At 40.8% G+C, this 26,385-nt stretch overlaps 1 protein-coding gene across 2 annotated transcripts in view; it reads right to left on the bottom strand.

Moving 5' to 3' along the window:
- Positions 1 to 5,590: 5,590 nt before the first annotated feature.
- Positions 5,591 to 26,385, bottom strand: part of PTCH1 (patched 1) — a 69,998-nt gene continuing 49,203 nt past the window's right edge. The window contains exons 16-24 of one of the 2 annotated variants that reach the window (XM_065662054.1): positions 25,319 to 25,461; positions 23,078 to 23,261; positions 21,319 to 21,599; positions 19,661 to 19,798; positions 16,479 to 16,621; positions 13,436 to 13,535; positions 12,002 to 12,256; positions 10,391 to 10,919; positions 5,591 to 8,754 (exon numbers count right to left, since the gene is read on the bottom strand). In XM_065662054.1, coding sequence (XP_065518126.1) covers positions 10,392 to 10,919; positions 12,002 to 12,256; positions 13,436 to 13,535; positions 16,479 to 16,621; positions 19,661 to 19,798; positions 21,319 to 21,599; positions 23,078 to 23,261; positions 25,319 to 25,461 — 1,772 coding nt within the window. In that variant the 3' untranslated portion in view covers positions 5,591 to 8,754; position 10,391. The remainder of the gene's footprint in view (positions 8,755 to 10,390; positions 10,920 to 12,001; positions 12,257 to 13,435; positions 13,536 to 16,478; positions 16,622 to 19,660; positions 19,799 to 21,318; positions 21,600 to 23,077; positions 23,262 to 25,318; positions 25,462 to 26,385) is intronic. The other variant, XM_065662053.1, reaches the window with a different exon arrangement.

Genomic DNA, 26,385 nt, shown 5'->3' with positions numbered 1-26,385 from the left:
CACACATCCCCAAGAAAAGCCAGGATAAGCCAGCTTGACAGCCAGACTTCCAGATGTCCCATAAGCGATGGCATCCTATGCACTTCTACTGCATTGCTTCTTCACGAGGGCTTCCAGAGTCTTTAGTTTTTCACATACTTAACCTGTTAGGTGGCATGTGAGGAATAATATGGTGGTTATTAGGGGGATGTGTGTTCTCTGGAACAGGAAAAAAGTGCTGGACCACAGCCCACTTCTGGGTCTGACACAAAATTTGAATGGGAAAAAATTAAGCGTTAGTCCAAGTATCCATGCAGAGAAGACCTTAAAAGGAAAGGCACTCTGATGCCAGAGAAAATAATGTTAAATGACACAGTGAAGTGTCATCAATTCAAAGCCTTTTTCTTCTATTACATGTACATTAAGGAAGCTAACAAGACCATTTCCAGTAAGTTTGTGCCCTTCTGTTCTGCTTAATCCTACTTGTACTCTGAAGAAATTCATCAAAGCAACATGAGTGTGGAAAGGACATCTAGAGACAGCCACTTTGTGCAGGACAGTGCAGAAGAAAATTTGTTAGAAGAAGTCAGTGAAGCCAGCCCCCAGACCAAGGAAAAAACACTTGTCTGGAGTGTCTTCTTTTAAGCTTCCCTTCAGGAGTTTGCCAAACAAAAAATTAGAGCAGAAACAGAAAATGAAGCTATGTGCGCTGCGAGCGTCAGCCCCAAGAAGATTGTGAAACCCCAGGTGCAACTTCCTGCATTTTGGAAGACTTTTGAAACATTTCAGGACAAAAAAGTGCATGCAAAAATATAAGCCTACCTGGTATTTATCTTGGACTCGGTGCTAGAATAACTTGCCAGTAGCAAATTCCACACACTGAAACCACAGTTCTTACTACACACTTGCGTGTTTCCCATCATACACACTCACACACACATAGACACACACACGTTGCATAGAAAAACATTCAAAAAGCCAGCATCAACATTATAAAAAATATCCCCCATAGCAAGCTATCACCTCCCCTATGAGTAGGAACACTGGGCTCTTATGCTCAGCATCCAGGCTCAGCCAAGCCATCCGTGCCAGGCAGAATGACACCCATAGTCGTTTTACACAAACTTCAAATGCACCTTTAAAACAGATTTTGTGAGTCCCCCCACAAGTGTTCAGGTACAGCTCCCTCTCATTTCTTTTTCTGCTGTTGCCTTTCACTTTCCATAGCATGGTTCACTGCCTTTTTTGCTTTTCTATGTCTCAGCATCCGTTCACCATGCATCTATGAAGGCAAGCTAACAAAGCACCACAACGTGTGTGTGTGTACTGTTGCATGCAGAATATATGGGTTCCCATGTTATCAGACTGAACCAAGTCTCGCCATCATTAGTAGTAAAACTCAGGCTTTCTTACATGTGTTTTTATCAGTTGCAGCAACCACATCCCATTTCTGCAACTACAAACAACAGTTTGAATAGTCCTAGCTACTCACTATGTTTGTGAAATAAAGCACTTAACTATTCAAATGAACAGAGCCCATTTCACATTTTGTAAGGAGAATCTTGAGTTTTCTGTAATAGTACTTTCAAAAATCTCAGATGTAAATGGCTTGGCTTTCAAAAATGTGAAATTCACCTTTAGACCCGTGCAAAACCTGAATCATAAAACAAGTGGTGGCTGCCCCAGTCCTGGCAGTGTTCAAAGCCAAGTTGTGCAGGGCTTGTGCAAGGTGTCCCTGCCCATAGCAGAGGGGTTGGAACTGGATGATCTCTAAAGTCTGTTCCAATCCAAACCATTTGGTGATTCTATGAATTTGGGAAGCATATGCAAAAAGGAGACAAAGAAAATAAAGCAAAATAAACTCACATAACCATTTCCCAAGGATCACATTGTGAGAGGTTATAGATTTATTTTCTGGGATTCCTTAGGCCTTTCCAGACCCACATTTGGACTACCTTACTAGTGCACTATCTTGTACTTCTGCACCATCTCTTTTAATCGGCTTTTTGGAGCAACTCCACTGATAACCTCTGGGCATAGCTACATTCACCAGCTAACCATGAGCCATACTGGATGACATGCTGAGGATGTGCAAGGACAAAAGCAAAGAAGGGCTTGGAAGGGAGGCAAGCAAAGAAGTAGGAAAGGCAAAGAGATGAAGAAGTGTTGTAGCTCTGAGTAAAATCATATTTATAATAAGAAAAAATAAAAATAAAAATTAAAAAAAAAAAGGAGCTTTTTCCCTGCAAAGATCCCGCTCCGCAGGGGTAAAAGGCACAGTGTAGGTCACTGCATACAGGTTTCAGCAATTTTCTTGACTGAAAAGGTTTTGTAAGATCTGTAGAAAAAGAACATAAAAGGTGATAATTTAATACAAAGTGGCCAAAACAGAACACAATTGTAAAATGTCACAATAATGAGAGAAAGACTGTATATAATGGCAGTGTCCTGAAGGCCTACGATCAAGGTTCACAAGCGTATTCCAGCATACCTCTTCTGCATGCCTCAGGTGAGTGTAAGGCAGGTCACTTCCACAGACAAAACCTTCAGCTTGTTGGTTTCCTTGTACAGTTTCTTGTTTCAGACGCAGCTCAAAAAGGCTTCTGAAGTATGTGAATCCATTCAAGAAGTCCCAGAGTACCATTGACTAGATCATGATATACAATCTGAGGGGGGAAAAAAAGGTGATTTTTTGGCTTGATTTTCTCCCTAAGATGTGAACATCTATAGCTCAAGTATGAGCTGGAGCCTCCATGGTCAGAAATCTATGTATCTTTTTGTAGTCAATGACAGCAGAGGGACACCTCCTCAGGGTGCGTCACTGCGCCCAAGTTACACACTGTGGATTAAAGGCAGGGTTTGAACAGTATACCATATACCAATAGCCAGACATTCCTCCCTAGAAGTCTATTCCTCAGTGTAAACTTCAGAACAAAAAATCCAGGATTGTTAAACTGGGCACAACCTGGAACAGAAAAATCAGTCTTACCTAGGTGCTGAAATACATTTGCAATACCATTATGGGTCTACTAAATCAGATGGTGGAGCTCTCCCTCTTCCAGTGCACTCAGGGTCTCTCACTTGTACCATAAATCACTTTTCCAACACTTCAGTGGTCTTTCCCCCTCAACAGATGGGGGAAACTCACTCACTCGTGAATGAAGCCTTGCCCCAAATTCCCAGCCCTTCCTCTTCCACGGAGACAGAGCCCTCCCTTGCCTGGGAAGTGGTTTCCAACCTCCAGCTTCCAGCCCCCTCTTTCCCAGCTGCTGTGGCTCTCGGCCTGGCTCCCTGTCAGGCTTCACGGGGCTATGGTGTCTGCAGGCAGATGGGGACCTGCAAGGTCAGCCCCACTGTGAAGCTTAGAGCTCAAGGGATGGACAGACCAGACAGAAAAGCCACGAGGGTTTTGTGCTCCATTGTACAAAAGCGTATCTCCACTTTTACCTTTATGGGAGGTCCTAATTCCAACAGCAAAAAAAGATCCCACAGCTCCTGACTGGCAGCTTGAGCTAAGCCTGGGGAAGAGCCTGGGGAGATGCTCTGAATAGCAAAACAAACCAAAGTGCATGTTGCCTTGTGTTCAGTGGTAACGGGCTGAGTTACACCACAGTCACTAACCCACAGCTGTCTCCACTGCAGCCTTACCCTGCGTCAGTGGCAAGAGGTACAGCTGCAGTGGCAGCAGAACCACCAGTGACACATGCAGTTACAGCTGCTACAAGAAGGCTGGAGGTGTTCCTATGAAATGGTCTTGCAGGGTGGTAAGTGGCCTGGGTGCCACTGCAGACAACCGAGAGTCTGAGGCAGAGGTTTCCTTTGCTTACGTAGTATCCACAGAAGCGGAATGGTTTCTGCAGTACCAAATGTGCCAGGATGTATGTTAAACTTTTTTCGTCAAAGCAGCAGTACTGCTTCATTTTTGTGTTTAATTAGCTGCAATTAACCACGTGAAGTTAAACTGGACATGTGTTTTTTTAAGCCACTCAGGCTGGGTAGTGCAGTTTCCTGGCATGCATCCTGTTCCAGCAGTAAGGTTCAACTTGTCTGCAACAAAAAGGACAAGAATGATTAAATGGAGTAGGGAAGTAGTAATTGTTCTCATTACTTGCAGAAGCCATTAAAAGTAATTACAATTTGGCAACGGTGGTTTTCAGATATAAACAGTTGGTGTCTCGAATACTCATTGGGAGTGAAAATTAACAAAAATGAAACACCTGTTCATACATCAGTGCTGCTGCAGTTTAGCAGCATGCAGCATTCCTGAAGCTGTTAAATACATGCGTTATGCCAACAAAAATTTGGCCACATGTTTACTTAAGGCCTGAATAAATATGGCCAATCTCTGACAAAAACTGAAGTCAGGTCTTACCTGGGGCTAATAAGACTGACAGCAAGAAGAGCCATTTAGGGGAAATCGAAACATGACAAGCAGTGTAAGGTAAACAGCTATCGTTGACGCAAAATGGAATTTATAACGAAAAATCCTGTGTTCTGACTGGCAGAAGGTACTGACTTATTCATATCATTTCCAGCCCTGTGAATGGAGCTGCTCCCATGGATGGCTGGGACACAAAAGGCCTTTGAAGTCAGTGAGTTGAGCTAATGCCAGACTTTGGTGGCCAGTGTTCCCACGGGCTATAACCTGCTAAGGCCAAACCTGCAACCTGACTCAAGTCTGTATGGTACTGAGGATCGAAGGGGAGTATTCTGAGTAACACAAAAAACATGTGCAGGAGTTTTGCAGTTCAAGTCCTTTCACTGTATTTTTCTCTTTTCTGGTTAAACTTCCCAAAACCATAAAATGAAAAGTTGCATTTGTATTTCCTCTGACCACGAAAAGTAGAGACTGAATCATAAATTACCCCAAGACATGTCTGGGTTTTTGTTTGTGAGAAATTTACAGGACCTGTGAAAATAACTCACCCAGGAGTTGAAGGATAAAGGAAAGGATTGCTGGCTTTGTGGCCCTTAGCTGGATACTCAGCACAGTATGTTTGCACAGGACAAACCCCACTGGGGTTTATGATGCAGGTGACTGCAGGCAGACGTTGCTACTTACAGCCTTCACCCACCGTAGTAGCCTCTTCTTCTCATGCAGTGCATGGGAACCTGCACGCTGTCTTGCACAGGTCACAAGCACACTTCCCAGAAGGACTGTCAAGAGTCTCCTTATGGAGCGCTGTGGTTTTCAGAACTCCACGTTTGTTTATTTTCTTTTCCACAAAGTGGGGCAAACGGACTATTTCTCTAATCCAATTTAGGGAGCAACCACAGAGCTGGAAAAAGGCAAAGAATTTCCTCCTGCTTCTAAGCAGAAATAACTTGTACATAAACTGCTTTACCCACAGGTTCAAAGCATGTGAGAGTAAGAATGAAAGATAATCCTGTTCTCCAAGGCATACCACGGGTAACGGAATCAACAGAGAAGCCCCAGCATGTTACAGTTTAGACATTGGATCCTGGTCCAAAATTGGCAAATCTGGATCTCTCAAAATCTCCAATACTAGAACAACCCAAATTCATGCTCCTCACGAGAATGACTGCATGCCTGTCCCTGCACAGCTGACCAGCAATACATACGCATTCAATAAAAACCCAAATCAACCAATAAGTTATAATATTTTTTTATTCATGTTAGAATTTCTATCAGTGTTTGAACATTAATATTTAGAGAGTTTGTACAATTTCCATTCAAAGTTTAAAATGAGAACCACACTAGATCACAAACGGTAACTAAAACACAGTTCAGAATTGTATGATTATTCACACTCTCTTTCTCTCTTAACACTGTTAAACACTTTCTTTTCTGCCAGGGGGGTTACAAGGAAAAGTGTGCACCATAATTGTATCTCAGCAGTGTTCCAAAACATAATGGTATCATCATTACATATAAACTCTTTAAAAATATACTTCTGTCAAAAGACTTGATGACTACTATGTACACTACAAAAATAAATTTTCATATAAATAAATTATATGGCATAATTTTATCTTTGTAACTGAAATGACACAAACCCACTCCTACCAAAACAGGCAGGCAATGAGACCCAGTTCGGATATTTTTTCCTTTTAACTCCTTACACAAAAAGCTACGACGAGTCTTTAATGTAAATGTTATATACTCTTTCCTATTTAACATTAGTAAGCACTCTATACAAATAAAAATCCATTAAACAGTAACAACATAACTGTAATAGTGTTTTCCAATAGAAATAAAATCCCTGCATCTTGTTTGTTATAAACTGGCATGACAAATACTGTAAGAAAACATTCTTATGATACAAAAATATAAATATCACCCATGATTAAAAAAAGTTACAAAATAAAACAAACGTTGCCAGCCACTGAGTTCTCCCCTTCCCAATGTGACTATGGAGAAGCAGCAGACAGCTCACCCACACACCAGCACACAGGAGGACTTGGGCAGGGGCAGACAGGAGACACCGCGGCTTGCCCTGGCCCCCTTCCCTCCTGAGGAAGAGGAGGAAGCGAGGCAGCCTCGGTGTGGCGGAGGTGCCAGTGGGAGCCCTGCAGGCGCTTGGCGGTTAAAGGCAGCTTCCAATTAGCATCATACAGTTTCGTGGCAGAGTGTGTACGATCTGAGGTCACTATGCTGGTAGTGCTAAACGGGGCCCCTCGTCTTTTTGTCATTCAGAGTTTCCAGGTTAGACAGTGAACTGGACCAGTAGGCAGTTGTGACATTAACCCTTAGTGTGCATTGAAACAGTAGCTTATGTATCACGGGAATGACACCAGGCTCTCGCCACCTGCTCTTCGAGCGTTCACATTGGAGATCTGTAAACAAGTGCCTCATATCAAAGTGTTTTCAAGTGAGCAAAAAAAGGCATGGAAATTTGTGCATTCTAATTATCCCCATTCATTATGCTGGCAAGGTCTGTGGGCAAAGATAGATAGACTCCCTGAAGCCACTGGAGAAAAAACACTTTCCTATCAAAGAATTGGCCACCGCTGTTCAGGCATTGTACTCAAAAGCCCCACCACTGCTGTGGTTAGGAACAGAATATTGGTTGTGTTTGTTTGGCTCTGAATATGTAACGGAACATCTACCTGCTCTAAAAACAGCTTGGAGAAGGGCAGAACGAAGATGAAGAAAGAGGAAGTCAGAGATAATGAAAACTGCTATTAGTTTTTAAATTAAGGTTCTCCATTCGTAAGGTTTCCAGCTGGAACACAGAGTGTGGTGTTTTTACAGACCCTTCACCTGCAGCTATCCCCTTTTAGTTAAAAAAAAAATAATGCAAAAAGCTAAATTAGTTTCGCAAAGAGATCCCAGTTTAGCTGTTTTAATTAAAAGTGCCACTGCAGCATGGGAAAACACGAACTATAGAGAAAAGAACATCCCAGGCCTTTCGTGTCATTACAGTCCTGGGCTCATCCAGGAAGCCATTTATATTTATAAAGTGAAAACAGACTATTTTTTTTTATCCTTCCATTTACTTTTTATCACTTACTATTAACTTCCTTCCTGCCATGAAAGTAAGGTGACCAATGGTACTGCTTCCAATGCTGGAAGGACACAGCTGAGCTGTTTCTCACCACCAAACAACTCAATTATCCAACCTCTAATGCCACACATAGTTAATAGTATCGATATCAAAATAAGGCATATGCTCACTGAAATTCTATAACCAGCATTTCTCAATACCCAGCACCTTTAGAAGTGGAACAAGGATGGTTATAGTGTTTGCACTTACCTGGCACCTTTTGCAAAGAAAAACTAAAGGAAAAGAATTAAAATCAAAGCACTACAGGAACAGTAACTAAGCCTCACAACATTCCTGGGAGGTAGGTAAGTGTAATTACACCCATTTTACAGAATGAGAGATTGAGGCACAGGGCAGTTAAGTGACTTGACTAAAGCCATGTGAACCAAGTCATTAAGAGAGTGGGAAACTGAACCACAACCCCAACCTTGACTCCCTGTCTTCTTTTCTATTTCAGTTGGGCCTTTCATGATGGCAGTCTATGGTGCATGTTCATAAACACCAACAAGGTTTTCACTAGTGCCTGCTAACAGGGAAAGCCAGACTTACATCAGCATCAGTGGGTTGATAAGCCCACTAAGTGTTGCCGTACAGTAAAAGAGAAACTACAGTACACCAGGAACATACACACAAAAGCATGCAAACTTCCAGATGCACACATGGATACGCACAGCAAAACAGAACCTGCACATAGCTAAATCTATTTAAGCCTCCCAGATTAACTTGCTGTTCTTCATATCTGCTTATTTTAAAAATTATCACGCATAGCGTGTTTGAAAGTTAGCAGTAACATCTCATCCTACCACAGGGTTGTGATACGCAAACTTAAAATACTTTAAAGAGACATGTACCTAAAAAAAACCTATCACATAACCAATATTTGCATAGAGTTATACACGTAAATTATAAAATATTTAAGCAGCAGCAACTTATGCTGGAATTTAGAACTAGATTAAGCTTAGTTGTGGCACAGAGATCAATGTACAAAAAGTACAAAGCGCACACAATATTGTCCCCATTCTATTGCCCAGAGGCAAATGACTCCAGACTATACTACTTTACATTGTTCTTTTGTATATTACATATGTGTACATCTTTTAAATACTTAAAGAAATATTTAACAAAATAATACAATAGGTTACAGTAACAGTGAACTGTTGTCCTGATGCAGCATGTCCTTTTCTACAACTTCAAGCAGTTCTTCAATTCAAGCAGTTCTGGAAATAGAGTTTTCTATCTTTGGCCTCTTCTTTGCTTCAGTTACTACCTTTTACAAATAAAGAGAAAAGAAAAGCAAATATTCATTAAAGTTCAAGAAAAACAAACAAATCAAGCTAATCCAAAATTCATTTTGAGACTCTTGTGGTTACAGTTAGCGGTCAGGAAACATGGGCTCTGCTTTCATATCAGTCATGAATTTCCCAGTAAAGAAATACTCGGCCAATTAAAAAAAAAAGCGGATGCTTTAATTTCTGAGTTCCCAGATACCTGCAACAAACTCAGTCTAAACCAATGAACGCTTCAGGGAGGAACATGCTACACTGAGTATGGTGCACACTTGAGAATCTCACACCACCATGCAGTTCAGCTTAAAAAAGCTGAGCCCAAGTGTTTTCTTATTCTGTGGGTACTGTTACTTGCCACATTTCTAGACTGCAAGGCTAAAGGCATTCATGTCTATCTGCACTTCGGGATGTCTGGAGAGATGTTTCATAAATCAGAGGGTGATGTTTTGATTAAGTCATCAAAAAATTCCCATCAAAACTCTCCATATGTGTGTGTGTGTGTGCATGTATACATGCAAAATAGTTCAACAACCCAAATAAAATGGTTTGGTCTGGTCAAACTAGTGTCTGTCACTGAAAAGCTCTGAAAAGCAAAGACAGAAAACAGGGGTCCAGAGCCAAGTAACTATTGTAACACTTTATCCCAGAAGAGAAAAACAGGGTTAAATTGGTGAGAAATGGCTTTTCAGGCACAAGCCCAAGAAACCTGTCAGTGCAAAAGCTCCATTAGTTTCTCCCCTTCAAACTATTCCCTATAAAATTAGTGGAAAATTTTCAAGCACATGAACAACTTTATTCTTCCCCAAACGTCTGCTAAAGTATCCTGTCTATTCCAAACAGCACTGTAATCTGCTGTTGCCAGCCTGAAGACAGGCTATGATTTACATATCACAGCTCACAGGTTCTTGGGTGTATCCGTTGTTTCACAGGAACACCTTAAATGCTATGCAAGGTTGGCTCTGCCCTATGCAAATCTGCCACAGCCACTGCAGCTAAACCAAGGGAACCCAAGGACTCCCCCAGGGTCTCCAAACATCCCTCCGTGCACAACAGTGCTCTAGCCATGGTGGGGCCTTCCCACCTCTCACTTGGCCCATTCTCCCAGAGGGACTCAGTGCTCAGACTTCAAATTCTTTCACAGAGGTTTATTCAAGAGAAGGACAACCCTTGAAGCAGCTGGCAATGTTACACTCTCCTAGGCAATGTCATTCTGTGTGATGTTTCAGAACATGCTTGATTTAGGATGAGAAGACAGGACCTATCAACAGTAAATGCGGTTGCACAGCTTTAGGTATGTTGCTCATGATCTCTGCTTCATTCTCCTCACCCAGTAAGCTGGGACTGCATGATGTACTTACCCACTTTGCAAGGCTCTTGGAAGCAGTTAATGTCTGAACCCACCACAGTTGCTCAGTGTTGGCAAGTACTATCTTATCCAACCTGATTTCTAGTGCAAAATGTACTATATTCACAGTTAGCAGATTTAAGATGATCAGCGACCAGTAAGTAAGCCTATCTGAGGAACAGGTACCTCAGAGAATTTTATCTTTCACCTTTCTTTTGATCACACCATTGCCCAACGCAGGCAGAGCTTGTAGCTACAGGAGGAGCACCTACCTTATTGTGAGCTGTTGCTGGGTGTCCTTTCCTCACATTCAACATCTTGCAGTTCTATAACTTCTACTTTAGAATTTCTTCTTTCACACCGCACATTAAAAGGCACATGGGGGTCCTCAAATGGCCCATGGTCAGCCTCATGGTATCCCTCGTAGGACGGAAAGCTCCCTCCCCGAGAGCTGTGGCTGTGCACCGCAGGGTGGACAGCAACAGTCACTGAAGCTGAGGCAGTCACAGTAGTGATAGGCTGGCAGTATGCTGGTCCTGCAGCGCCCAAGGTGCTGAACGCTGGACTTCTTATGTTATGAGAACGAGTCTTGTGGCCCAAGCGATCCCTGTTGCTGGGTCCTGAATGCCCTTCAGTAGAGATTTCAAACGCGTCCCTGCGAGGGCGGTAAGGAGGTGGTCGCTGCCCTTCCCTTGCTTCCCGTTTGGCTTGTTTGCCCTGACGCCATGTCTGCTGCGGGCCAGGCTCTGGATTAGACTGCGATCTGGGACTCGACTGATGCTGTGCCTCTGGCTGAACCACCTGAAAGAGCGATGCGCTGTTATGCCTTTGGCAAAGCAAGGCAAACAAATACCACACTCGCTTGTGGTTTATGCTGGGAACAATTGTAATAATGCTGTCCTGTCCCTAACAATTACAATAAAGCTGACCTGGATCAAACTCTACAAAGGAAATGTTCTAGAGTCTGATAACTGTTGATTTTCCAGATAGTGTTTGTCTGAAGTTATTAAAACCTGGAAAACATACCTTCAGAAAAACACAGGATGACAGCTGAAAACGTTAGTGTAAGCTTCCTACATACTAGTCCATCTTTTCAAAGGGATCAGTGACAAGCACTTGATCTTAACTCGTTCAACAAGAAGAATTGAAGGCATTTGGAAAAGGCTCTATTCCATGGAGGGTACACACACAGGATGTTAGTAGGGTAGTTTGTATAGACTGTAGGAATCTGTTTTCTGATTTCCATAAAAAGCGTGAAGCGCAGCGGCCACATCAGTCAATAAACCGTGACCAACTTCAAATGTGGCTGTGCTTGTACCTATTTCTAGGCCTCTGCTGAACAAAAACAGATCCGCATTGCAGCTCAGCATGCAGCATCAGCAGGGGTAGGAGACAGAGCTTTTTCACTTTCTTTTGAAAATGCAATTATGGCAACCCAGTAGCAAGATGCAACAGGCTCGAGGTTTGGTACAACCCTGAAACTCTTTTCTTCTGGCTCTATCAATCTTTTTCCCCAAAATGTGCTGGCAGAGGAGAGCTATACGAGATGGTGATCCACAAGGAGTTGTGTGCAAGAGGTCTGTATCTTTTAATCTCTCCTGTTCTCTCTCTGAAAATAGTAATCAGATTGAGAGCTCTCTCTTGTGGCTGGTGCCAATATGATGTAACAGCAACTACACATGCCAAAGACCTCTGCTTTCATACCATCGCTTTATCCCCAGCTTGATCCTAAAGGAGGGGACCCTTCACTCCCTGCTTACAACTTTTGGCACAAAGTCACAAAGCATAATCAGCAGAAATATGAAAGAGCTTCCCACAAAAATAAATAGGTGTAAATAACCCCAAAACACTCTCCTTGCCCTCCTGCCAGTCAATATGCTTACACTGGATCTTGCAAAGACAGGATTCTCAGTGGCTTCCACTATTACTTGATGGACTGGTGCCCCAGGGCCTTGGGTGGCCTCGTACTGATGAAGCTCTTCACTGATGCCGGACACTGTGGTTTGGGAGCTGTACTCTGAATCAGAGGAATCTGACCCATTGTGTGTGTGGGTGGGTGGCTGCGCAAACCTCACGATGCTGGGGGCTGGCTCAGGAGACGGTGTAGGCAACCTGGTTTGTCCATTGGTTGGAGAAACCTGATAATGACAATGCATTCAGTAACATTCAGTTAGCATTAGCCTTTTAATCACTAGTACTTGACACAAATGATCTCCAAATTCACCCTCTCATGCCATGAGAACCCTAGCACCAGTTTTCTGATGGGTGTTTATCATGATAACCCATTCTTCTGGGTATCATTGTCTCAGGAAGTGCATGTAATGTGTGTGCGTGCATGCACTTGCATTTACAAAAGTAGTAAGTGGACTTCCCTCCCACTTCAGCATGCATTAACAGTGATTTCATAAAATCACCTTAAATGTGTATGTATAGCATATTTTACTAATACTAAACCAAGAAATACTTCTAAAATATTATTAGTGCTGTACACACATGTTTTACTCTTGTACACACACATACACATATAGACACAATGTGATAAAGGCTGCCCTATGTAATGCAGTAATTGTAAAGTAGGTATAGAATTGTGTAGAGCAAGTAATGAACAGTCGACAACCAAATACAAATTTGGCATCTATGAATGATTTTTGGCTGGACTTGGGCTTTATACTGTAAAGTCATCAACATCTAAGTGAAGGCTTCCACCCATGAAGAATGGTGCCTGAGCCAAAAGCATACCGCAAGGAGGGGCGACAGGACAGGAGGGACCTTCTGGCAGACCAGTCATGGCTATCAAGGTGTGGTCTGCAGACCACCACTGCTCTATGTTGGTCCACACACGCCTTCCTGGTGGTCTGCTCAGTTAAACATTTTGAGGAAAGCGGCAGAGGCAGTGAGGTAGGAAAGAAGGTGTGTGTACAAAAAGAACTGTCTTTTGCAAAATGCTGGTTCAAATCCCTATTTTACAAACTAGTCTGCATATCACATTATGCTTTTAAAAGCATAAATAATCCTACACTTGTGTCAAGTTTGCTGATTGCAGCATCTAAAGCAATACTTATTTAAAAACATAGAGGAGCACCAACTACATAACAAACAGCACTTTTGATTAAGATTACAAAAACTCCACAACAATTAGAGCAAGAAACTTGCAAACTAAACCCAAACAAATAAACAAAAAAATCCAAGATAATTTAAAAATAGAGAGTTTCTAATTGAGGGGGGGGGGGGGGGGGGGGGCGGAGGGTAGTGTGATCTGGGAGGGCAGGGGTGCAAACATAATATTATTTCTTCTGTTCGCCATCAATTTTACTGACCTCAGGGTATGGTCCAAAGAACGAAAGAAGAACAGGAAGCAGCACCAATCCATTAAGAACTCCCAGAATGGTTAAGATTGCCAAAACAGCAAAGAAATACCTGAAGTAGGGTTTAACGGTTTTGGGGGGAGAGAATAGCCACAGATATTGTTAGAAATAAGGGATTAAAAATTACTCCTATGTATGTTAAAACAATACATATACTAAATTAAATCTAAATGTTACTAACATTGCACGAAATAATTATATCACTTTCTATATATAGAGAGAGATTTTTTTTTTACCTTTTGAATTAGAGAAGCTACATTCCACAACTCAAAGTGTTAGTTGATAAAGGAAAGAAAAAAATTACATTTGTTAATTTCCCAGAATCTGGAAGCATGTAATGTTATTTATGAATGTGTTACACAAACACAAAAATATGGAATGTGAAGGGAACAGCTGAATGGACTGAAAGCACAAATACAATGCAAAGGGGCCCCCATTAGTGAAAACCCAGCAGAAGCAAACAAATGAAGTGAAGGGTGTAGAATTCAAACAATTTAGCCTAGAAGGAAAAGAAGCCCTCTTCTCCCAGCAGCTAATCCACTGTGAAATGCTTCTGCATCTTACAGCAGAATCTCTAATTAAATCTCCAGTGTATCAGGTAAGGGTTTCCCTTGCTGTTCATTAATCACAACTTTCCGCCTAGAATTCTGTGAGTTCCAGTTTTATCAAATAGCTCAAATTGCAACCTTTTTACAACACAGGAACCCACTTTCTGCAAAGAAAATGCTGCCCATTCTATAGTAAGCTTCAGCATTGTACTGAGTAAGAGCACTCCACAATGGCAGAGCTGCATTGCAGGCTAATCTTTTGTTGAACAATTTAGCATCTCTGAATACTCTTGTTTTGCGTCAGCCAATTCAAACATAAAGGCTGAAGTACTATGGAAGAAGAGGAAAGTGCACAAGTGGTTGTCCTTTCCCACCACTGAGGGCTAAGGTCTGGGATCCTTCATGAATACCAAGGTAAACCTGTCAGTAAAAGGAAAGCCTTGCTAGTTGGTATTCGGCACAGCTGGGGCTCAGACTAAACTTAAGGCTGTGTTGTAACTAATGATTTTGAGGACTCAGTCTTGGTAAATTCCAGGAGGAGAAGGCAAAGGAGAGGGACAGAGGGCAAGTTTGCTACTAATGGGTCTGCTGATTACACTGCCTAGTTGGCAACAAACTTTACTGCCTCCCCATTTCTACATCTGATCAAATGTATCAGACTCCTGTAAAACTACAAATATCCTGCTATTGTAAACATTCTGATCTGCATTAGCAAAAATCAACAAGCCAATCTACTCTACTAACGTAAACCAAGAGAACTTTATACTGGGACAGAGATCAACAACAGGCATTAGAAACATTTGCATCTCATCCATCTAGCACTAGGATAAACAGGAGGATTATAGTTCTGACCACTTGGTGTATACAATGTCTGTTAATTTACTTAATCTTCCACATTGTTGGACTAATCTATCACTTTCCGGAAGTTTGAGATCTTCTTCGCCCACTATAACAATGATCAGGCTCCCATAGTTTATTTTATTTTATTTTTTAAACAAGGCAAACTAAAGTCAAATTGTGTTAGAAAATGAGAAACTGATGGCCAAAAAAGTAAAATAACGTTAAGTTGAAAAGTTGAAAAGCTCATTTTATAAACTGAGAGAACACCCAATCCAAATTTGGTGTGAAGGGCTGCTACAATCTTCCATTTGCTATGATAGAAAATATGCTTGCCAAAATCTGGTAGGTTAAGTAGGAAATTAGCACAACAATGTACCCTTGTAAATTTAGGTTAAATCTGTAAGTAACCTAAATGTCAAAGTGTTCCAAACATTACAAGATCAGGTCCTAAAAGAATAATTCTCCTTGTTTCTTCAGTACCAATAAAGTTAAAAATACTGACTTGGGGAAAAATACAAATTCTATTTCAGGACATGCAATATGTGTATAGTAGTAATACATAGGTTTCATGAGGTCTAACTGCAAACTGAGTGCTTTCTTCAAATCTCTTTCATACATAAACAAAAAACCTAGATGAGATTTAGCAGCCATCCTCTCAGTTCCTGCCTCTGACATTTTGTTGTCCTTGTCAAATGGATGTCAGTGAAGCCTAGTCATCTATCCAGCTTACGTCTACCTAAGCAGTTAAGTCACCTTCAGAGCATTTTTATTTTGCCAGTTCTACCTCAGCTGCATTTTAGAGACTGGATTTTTTTTTCATGCAGTAGTTTGCCACAAAGAACCTGTGTTACTTTTAAGATTAGCCATTTGCAGAGCTCCACAGGTTGTTTGGAATAGAATAGGATCTGTTTCATTGCAGTTCTCAAATTCCCCTGAATGAAAAACTTTGCTTTCCACTCATACTTGATGAATTCACATTCTTAATTAAATTCATAAGAAACAGTCTGCCTGTAGTTCTAAACAGAAGGGCCTTCAGGCCTTGCTTCATGAAATTTTAATATGAAGCTCTGTGTTCATACTTATGGTTCCCCAGCTCCCAAACAGGCCTTTTTTTTCCCCTCCCTGTTCTACATCGCTGTAAACCTCACACAATGATAGAAGAAAGCCCACAGAGAGTCACTTGCAGCACAGTTGCAGCATGTTTGTATGTTCATATGTCCTTTGCACACAAACTGTTGTGCATACAAGAAATCTGGAAGACCTAAAGGCTAAAGGTCAAACCCCGTTAATACCGGACAATACTAGACACTCTGAACTAACTCTAACCCAGAATTAGCAAAAGTTGCTAAAGAGGGCCATTTCTGTGTTCTTTCATGCTCGGTGTCAGACTTTCCTGGAACAGATTTTAATACCAGCAATGGAAACACTACCGCGTCTAGCATGTAACAAGGAGTTAATAAAAACAGAGGGAAAGCAGGACTATGATGTAAGCATGCTTGACGCACCATGCATAGTAATAAAATGACAGACACGCTGAAGTGACCAAAAATTAAAAGCATACTTATTTTTATTAAAAAAGAAAGTCAAGACACACACAAATGCTTTACCTGACAATAAAATCAAACTCTGATCCTGCGAGCATCAACACTCCAAGCAGAGTGGACACAGCCCCATCCAGAACTGGTGCGAACATGTGTTCCAATGCAAGGACAGCCCTGTGGTTCCTGTCTCCTATGGCAGTTAAAAATGCCTGTAAAACAATTAAATCAATTTCATTAGACAGATGCACACAAGCTTCCTATAGCCCTTCTCATAGCATGCACACTTTTTCAACAGTTAATTACTTCACAGTTTATGAAACTATCTCTATCAGTTTATGAAACTACCTCTATAGCCAGCTAACCTTCAAGAGAAGGCCTGGTTCTGCAGTCGTATCACATAGCTGCTGCTGCTGAAATCACACAACCAGAGTGAACACTGTTTACGGAGTCAGACCATAGTAATAATTTTGGAAACAATGCCTGCTTGCATCAGCAGGCTTTTGTTACCAGGTTTTTCTTATTTCCACCTGCAGGAATTCATTTCATGGTGAAAGCACTTCAGGTGTCATAATTACAGGGCTACTCCTTTCACTCCCATGGGGCCAGCGCTTCCATGACTTTAACACTTCTATTTCACTGAAAATAAATGTTTTTGCAACTCCTACGACTTCAAAGCTAGCAGAACGATACATATAAAAATGCCTTACGAACAGTGCTGAACATGGTAGCACCTGAGCAACAATATGACTAAGTGAAAAGTCTCTCTTCAGCTCCTTAGTGAACAAGCTGTATCTAGAACAGTCAAAGGCTGCTGTTCCATATGAATTTGTCTTCTCTGTGTATCACTTAGTGGTTTAAGAAGACAAGAACCTGGTTTATCTTCTTCCTGTGATTTTTAAGGGGTCTCTCTTTGGCAGTTCTCTACTGCCTATTAAGATATGGGCTCCAGCAGCTGTCTTCCTCTTGGTCTAAGAATTTAAGCCTCTCTTCCCTTGCAGCTTATTTTCACTTCCCTGACAAATCTGGGGGGAAATCAGTCAACATATTAAAATTAATCTGGTGGGACAAGCAGACCGAAAAATGGGTACAGGTGGAGTGAGATTTCCAGTCCTCACTTCTGTAGGTAGCCAAACCATGTATTGGACTAAAAGTGGCCTGTGAAAAATCAAATGTCTCCTGGGTATTGTACATTCCCGTATACATAAATAGATAAAGAATCCCATTCAGGGTAAAGGCAGCTGTCAATAAGATGATACACATGAATGTGAGCTATGGGATCTGATTCACAAACATTAACTATTTAGATAAACATATGTATATGTATGTAATTAGAGAATGATAATACAAGAGTCTACTATGGAGTCAGAATTTATTTGCAGAATTAAAAAGATGAGGTTACAGTTCACAAGCAATGATGGAGAAATGAGCCACAAGTGGATCATGAATGACTCTTAAACAAATTCAAGGAAGCTTTTTATCAACAGTTCCAGCATTGCATTTTTTGTTTATGCAACACTAGTTTGACTGCTTATATGCAGGAAGTGCAGTGAAGGTCAGTACTGCTGCTATCATCTGAGGTCTACCAGACATTCTTTTATTTAAAGGCTATGTTTAAAAGTTTTTGACTCCAGAGTCAATGTGAAAAAATGGCAATTTTCAGAAAATGGAATTTTCAGTTTGCTTGGCATTTTATCTTCAGCCATAGATGACTTTTTTAATATATATATATAGATATATACATAAAGTCCTGTAAATTAGCTTAGTTTCTTTCCATTCAGAAACAACTGTTTTGTCCTTTTTTTTATTTCAGTTTTCCTGTTTTATATCTTTAGTTCTATGAAACTGTCATTTATTTCTTCCTTTTGTAAACTGTTAGTTTCTGACACTTCCCAAACTATTTCAGGTCCTAGAAAACGGGTTTACCTCCAAAAGCCTAACTACCCACAGCAGGAGGGGAAAAAAAAGATGTCACCACTTCAGTGATCCAGCTGCTCCTCTTTAACCTTACCCTACTTCCCCTACAATTTTTATTAAAATTATTCTTTACATCCTGTCACTTTATATGCCCCAACTTTGTACATCATCTACAAGTTCCGAGGATGTGGCCATCTCCAGTGTGCTAAGATCCCTGCTAGTTCTCCTCCGTTTGTCACCAGATCCTCTTAGCAGTCTACAAGTCCTCCTTTTGAGTCTAAAAGGCCTGCTGCATTCGCATCCAATGTCACCACCACTTTCCAGCCCCCTCCCTTCACTTCTTATTGGATTGCTACAGTACTAACATACTACAGACTATATCAAACTACAAGCACCCCATCCCTGAAATTATACAGACCACTCATTCTTTACTACTTTTTAACACAGTAAAATTCAAGTCCATGAAGACAATGATATTCTTAAAATTATTCTGAAATACCAATTAGAACAGCTTTATAGGAAAATTACTTGCGCTAAGTATGCAAAATGTTGGAAAGATCAGCTGGCATTGTCAAATGTGAACACAGAAAATTAGCCCTTTATTCTTTGTCACCAAATAAAGAAAGATGAGTTTGCATATCTTGAACACCCCAATCTGCCCCCTTGCAAGCACTGTAATCTTTACACATTTTTGCACATTAGGTTGAGTAAGCTGGGTAAGTGCACACTCTATTCAGACTCTTAACCTTAAAAATGTTGAAAGTCTGCATATAAAACATACTTTTTTCTGCTCTCTGCTCCTCCTCATCACATTGGAAAACTATTTTTTGTACAGACTGCATGTTTGTGCCCTGTTAATAGCTGATAGTTCTGAGAAGAAAGTGCAGATTTTTCAAGGGGAAAATGAATCCAAATACATTCAAATTTTAGTGGTCAAGTGAGATCAAATGACACTATATGTGACTTCGAAAATGTCTTCCACAAGATACAGAATCTACATGCAAGAGGGAATAAAGAGTCACATAGCACGGCACAGGGAGGCTGCATACAAGGACCAGGAGAGTCTGCAGTAAGGTGCATTAAGAGATTTGCTTTGTCTATACATTTGTATCACTCGGACAACTAGGTATCACAGGTAATATATCCCCTTTTATCTCTGTGATACTTACTCAGCAACTACCTCTATCAAGACAAATTGAATGGCACCCAATTGTGACCAATTTCCTGTGGAGAATCAGGTCACTGATTTAGGAGACTAAGTAAGGATTTGTGATCCTAACGTTGCCAGCATTTTATTTTAAAATATTTTGAAAATGCTTCCTGATCTTACGTACCAATGCAACGTGAACAGTGAACTCCACGCCAATGCCAACAGAAGCAATCAGGATAACCACAGGAACTGCACTCAGCTTTATTCCAATTAGACCCATCATGCCAAACAGCTCCACAGTCATCAGAGCCAGCACCACCACCTAGATGATTTCAAACAGCTGTTAGTAACTTCTTATACTCCAGACAAATGAAGAGAAAGATATTTCAGAACAATATGGTGACTTCGAAACATACTCCTCAAAGCCATGCTATATTCCCAAAGACCATTTGCTTTTCCTTGTATCATTGTGCTCAGTGGCAATGACTTGTGGAATTGTTAGTCTAAATTATACTCCTAAGAAGCAGTTATCAGACCAAACATCAATTTTGTATTGATTACCAATGATTTGAAAAACAATTTATTTTTCCTTATCACAGAAACATATATTTTCTATTTTTCACCTTGTTTCTTGGACAATTCTTCCAGAAGAAGTAACTCTCAACTACCTGTATTGCAATTTCTTTTGCACAACTGCAAATATAAGTGAGGATGACTTCTAAGTAGGTTTAAAGCCCAGAAGAAAGTGAATGCCATAATCAGCTGATGAGTCTCAGGTTACAGAGGAGATCTGAGCTTTTAAGATACTTTGAGGGATTGACACGGACAAAGTGAACAGTTAAATCTAAGGGAAACCTTTTATTTTTCTTTCATCTAGCTTGTAAAAAAAATGAGGAAAAGGGAGGAGAGGAAATCTGTAGAATCAACTTTAAAAGTTGTTAAATCCAAGCAAGTTAAAAAAGATAGACATACGTATAAAAGCAATGGTGGACTTTGAAAATAAACACCTTTTCCAGGGGAAAAAGTATGCACTACAATAAATGATTTTATAAGCTAATGAATCAAGAGTAATAACATAAATTGCTTGATTAACTGTTATGAAAAATATTCTAGACTAAACATTTACCTTTTAACATACCTGTCGTATAAACATACGTTACAAAAACTAGTAACTGTTTTACGCTTTTCTACTTCTGGCATTTTATAAACCATACGATAGTTTATGGAATTTAAACATAGGAACATCATCATTCAACTTAACTTGAATGTTTACTGAGAGGCTTATGGTGCCTAGCAGAAAGCATGGAGGAGTATTCTCTACAGTTTATAATTTTATGGCTCTTTCTCCTCGATAGCTCAGTCACACTCTTTCCACAGTGCACACTGTACAACCTAACCATTTCAGATTTTCCAGAACGACTGCATTCAGAAATTAGTGGGAAAATTTACGGGCAAGTTAGTCCCAAGCAACTGCCTTGAAAAATAACTACGTCTGATAAAAAGGGAGAAGGAATAAATAATTAGGAATAACTTTAAATATTTAATAAAGATCTTAATTTCCCTCTGTGTCTTTATTTTGCATGAATCTGAGCAGGGGCAAAAGTTTATGTACTTTTCCAAGAAACCTTTAAAGCTGGAAAAAAAGGTGGCCAAAGGATTAAGGTTATTAAGGTTTGTACCTTTAGCATGAACCCTACCCCCTTAAGTTGAATAAATATATAATGAATGATGCAATATACATACTCCACCAGAGGCCCAGACATAAACAAAACCTTCCCGACTGCAGCAAGAGCTATGCTGAAAGGAATTTGACTTCAACAAAGACCCTTATAATAAACTTACAATGATCCCAGCTGTCCAGGGGTTTAGGAGGAAGAGGGCACACACCAGAAATGTGCAAGCCAGAACCACACTAATTGATAAGAGGAGCCAGTGACGAAGCCCAATGTACTGCTCCCAAAACAGAAATGGATAACCATTCGGGTAGCTGGCGATCCCCAGGCTGGTGTAGTTATTACAGATAGCTCTCACTTTCTCAATAGCCTCCACAAAGTCAGAAGTTTCACGCAATCCGTTGAGGTAGAAAGGAAACTGAGCATATTCTATGGGCTCAGCTGCTGGAACTAGAGAAGGATAGCAGTGTTAAAATGTGTGCTTGGGAAGAAGGTACCCAGAGAACAACATTAACAAAACACTTTGTTCTCTGCAGCAAAATGCTTAAAGGTGTTGAATTTAAACTTCAGTTCTTTGGAACAAGTGACATTTTAAAAAATCATTGATAAATCAAACACTGAAGCAGTACACAAGATTACCAGATTTTATCATGCAGTGCAATTGGATGAACACAGTCTACACCAAGCCCCCAAACAATTCTGTATAATTTAACACATATATTTCAATACATGTATTTAATTCTCATCAGTGCTATAGTGGTTTTTACTGAGTACCTGGCCGAAAATCCCTAACTGCAATATAAATAAGATGATCACATAATCAAACACTTTATCCAAGCGCTCTTCTTTTATGCAATTCCTTTGAACTCAAAGGTAATTTCCCTGGGATTAAGTGAGGTTCACTGACAGAAAACTAGGGAAAAACTATGCTCGAACAGGCTGGTTGGTTTTTAAGATTTCCGGTGAATACTTATAAAAGTTAGATTCAGAAATCCATGTGCTGTTCCTGATGCAAATGACTGGGGGAAAAAAACTAATATAAAAGTAATGGTTTACTGAAGAAACATGTAACTTTTTATCCTTTAATAATTTGACCAACCAACAGTCTCCATACTTCTATTTGAGCATAGTGCTAAGTCTACTGTATGACAAGGAAAAGAAAAATCTTCCACAACAAGCATTTTGTTACTGCCGTTGTGTGTTCCAGACCCTGCAGGGTCATTCAGTTGACTTGCTAAACATTATTTGCCCTATTATAATCTCAACTATAAATTTTCATTAAGACAAGACTTGGCGGTCTGCCACAAAGCTCTAGGGTTTGTGAATCACAGCTACCCAATCACGTTTCCAGGCGTACCAGTCCTCCCCTCTATGCCCTCTCCCCTTCCCCATTGGTGTCCAACTAGCAAACCTCCCAGTAAATTGAAAGCTGAAGCATAGCAATGAAAACTGGCACAGAATGGGACTAGTCCCCTACCTAAGCAGCTCTGGTACCACACCAGTGTTGGTAACTCTGCATATTAGCTAACTTGGTAAAAATCCCTTAGGCATTAATAATTGAGGGTAAACATGATGTAATCTCAGCGACAAAATTTCAGAATGACACAGACAGGAATTTCTTGCAATCTCCAAGTTTCTTTCACAGACAAAACTCTCAGGTGACACTAAAAAGAAATGCTTACTGTAAATTTTTAGAGCTTTAAACTGTTATAAACCTTAATTTTCAACATGATAAAACCCTGCAATGGTGCTGTATCTGCAATGGTGCACAGGTCTCCTAAGGCTACAGAGTAATACAATATATTGCTTTTGAACCCTGGTGCAGCATCAGACAACTACAGAGTTACTGGCTCTTGAAGGAAGGAGTAGGGGCACTCCTTACAGTCTATAAAATAAACGGCAAGACATTAAGATGAAATGCTACTTACTTCTCAGTCTTGTTTCTGGCATATAGTCTGCTTTGTCATGGACCCACTCTGGCCGGTGAGGCCGGATGTTGGCTTGTGAGGCAGCATAAGCCACAGGGTCATTGCTAACCCAGGCTGTCAGGTAGATGTAGAAAGCATTTGGGTTAATGATTCCATCTGCATCCACCAGACGCTGTTTAGTCAACTGCAAAATGGAAAAAATTAGAAGCCTTTCAGAATGAGTTTTGCTTTCAGGGCTCTTGCCATACAGCTTTCAACAAATGGCCTGGAGATGCAACCCACTTATCAGAGGGGAAGAGCAAAAGAGAGTATGGAGATTCACTCGAAGTGACTTATCTGTAAACTCTTGTTTGACAATGGAAAAAAAAAAAAATTACAACAGTGACAGTAGAAAGTGGTTATTTATAAATTAGTACTCATATAATATTTACAATAACCACTAAATCAGCAGATGGTTCCAGGATAGCCAATTGAATCCAAATTCTGAAAGCCTGCAGCCAAGAGTGAAAAACAACCAACTTCGAGAAACACATTTAAAGACAGGGAAAGAAAACCTGGCAAGAGTCCCTATACACGTCTGTGTGCAGTTAACCTCTGTTGTTAACACTGAAGGAAATGCCACCCAGTAAATGAAGGAGAGCTATAAAAATAAAATAACATCTGTATAAATTTTTCTAACACTTGCCTCCTATGACCTATGTATTCAGAAAATGCCCAGCATCAAGAAAGCAGACGAGTGCCCGGTGTTATTTGGGTCACTGTGGGCAAATGCATCTGTGGGGTAAACAGCAGTGGTATGCTTCTAGGGTTCTGCAGCCAAGTCCTGCACAGCTAGAGCTCTGACAGAGGACTCTGTGGGTGAACAGTATTACTGGGGTTTTCTGTTTTGTTTATTTAAAATACTGGCTTGGCTCCAGTTTCAGGTCTTTTTAACGAAATGAAAAACAACAGTGACAGCAGCTGAAAAAAAAGCAAAAAAAAAAAAAAAGTTGGATTCCAAGGATCTGGATTCAATTAGTCCACAGGATATGCAACAACTGTATGTCTTCAAGCTGTCTCTGTAACTGCACAGTACAGCGCTCAGCCCCTGTGGGTGCACCACACTTTTCTCCCTCCCAGGCACAGGAAATTATATCAGCAGCTGCAGTCCAATCACATTTGTTCCACAGCGTACCTGGTACACTCTGCTAAACAAAATCTCAATGAAGGTTTTCTCTTCAACTCCCTTTCTTTGCTTAATTCATAGCTGAAGCTTCATTCAGACCTGACAGCATGTTGCATGTTGCTATACAACAGTGTATTTTACACACCATAGCAACTTTGAACAATGTACTCTGTAAATCTGTCACCTTTAATGCCAGGAAAAAAAGAAAGACAATAAGCAGATCTGCCAAAAAGCTCATTAGAAAGACTATTTTTCTGCCTGAAAGCAGTCAATAAGGACTCTAGAAGAGGAGAAGCTAGGTTACTGCAGGATTTCATCTTAGAGGTTTGAAACCTAGTTTTACTGTAAGAAGTCAAACCTAATAGATTCCCACCTACCAACAGCTATAGCAAATGCAGTCATAAGCTGTGATAACCTCAAACATACTTTACTTAGGCAGCTCAAACAGCTGCCATTCTAAGTTCTACAGCAGTATAGCTGTACCTAGTGATGATTGTTCAAGAGTAAGTACAGCATGTAAAATTTTTAGTCCCTGTCCACTGTCATCTCTTTTTAAATGTTATGTTTTGTGTAAATCAGTAGGAACTAACCAAATAGCTGCAAATGCTGGATTCAAAATCCCAGCACAAAGCTGACCAGAGGTCAACCCAATAAGGCAATCTGATTCAAATGAGGAACAATGCCACTTAAGAGCAGGCCACTTAAGACAAGGCTAATCTTGGCTCTGTCTGGCAAACGACCAGACTCAGTCTACCTAGGGATGCAGCAAACTATTTTTCACAATCTCAGCAGAAACCGAGTGTGTCTGACACAGGAGCAGCTCCGAACACACACACAAATCACTAATAATCAAGGGCAGGCATTCCCAGCACTGATTCTGAACACTTCACAACACAGACCAGATCACAGCTAATGGGTGGCTTCAGCAGAGTCAGTGAAGCCATGCAGTAAGGTGTAACTCACGCATTTAACTCACCAAAATGAATAAAGCGACTACAACATGCACTTTGTATCTTTACCCACTCCTGCTGACTTGTGTATTCCGGTACAAACCAGTATGGAGTTTGATACAATACCTGGCTGATGTCAATGGGCTTTGCTCTATTGCCTGTTTGTACCAGGAGTTTGTAAGCCAAAACAGCATCATCAGATCCATTTTTGTAATTGTTGTAAGTGATCTTCCCACTTTCCCAATCGCTGTCAAATGCATCCTGAAGTCCTGAAGAGTTAAGGGAGGCAAGTAGAAGACAGAACAAGCAGGTAAGCAACCACTCTTAGAAATAAATTTCAGTAGGATGACTCTTTTTCATAGCTGAATCACGAAGTAAATTATCAACCTGCTGCCTCCTAAATTTGGTGATCCTCATTCACTAACAGTGTGTGGGAAGATAAAGTATGAGTTACACGTCCACTATCTCGTGCAAAGAAAGGCAAGGGAGGCACTAAAGTGCAAGGGACAAGCTTCAAGTCTTCCTGTGTTGTACAGGCCCTTAAGGCTGTGCTAGCAAGCTGCAGATGCTATATCCACTGGTGTAAAACAATTTCCACTTAAGGCAAAGAGGAGATCTTGGATGGGATCAGGTCTTGTGTCCTTCTCAGAGCCTCTGACAGCAACTTAGTGCTCTGGTTGGACAGGTATATGCAGAAGACCTAAGCTTGTCTAGAATAAAAAGCGGTTCCCCTCGTGAACAATTCCAGAATCATCACACTCAAAACTCCGTAAGCACATTTGCATTTATCCCCTCTTTCATATATACCCTCCTCAAAACACAACTGAAGTCTTGCCCTAACCTGCCAGAACAGATAGGGGCTGAGCTCAGCCCTGATCCAATTTCACCACCTACCGTGGACTTTAAACCAGGGGAAGCATTTAGTCTGTTATCTAAAGGGGAAACACTCTCCATACTCCCCTCTACCTCACCAAAACCCTGGCTGAGTGCACTGAATCACAGAGGAGGACACACACCACTCTCATTAACTGGCTTGGGCTACTGCAGAGCACTGAGGCAATCGCTTCTACAATATAACCAGAAATTCCACTACAAGGGGAAAAAAAACACAGTCCAACTTTCAACTTCAAACAGCAACTCAGCTGCTCCTTGAGCACAGCGTGAGTGAACACGATTTTGTCAATTTGTTCCAT

This window comes from Lathamus discolor, chromosome Z (genome assembly GCF_037157495.1).
Source record: "Lathamus discolor isolate bLatDis1 chromosome Z, bLatDis1.hap1, whole genome shotgun sequence".
Lineage (NCBI taxonomy): Eukaryota > Metazoa > Chordata > Aves > Psittaciformes > Psittacidae > Lathamus > Lathamus discolor.
The sequence above is the reverse complement of the archived record's forward strand: the minus strand, read 5'-3'. Positions and strand labels throughout refer to the sequence as shown.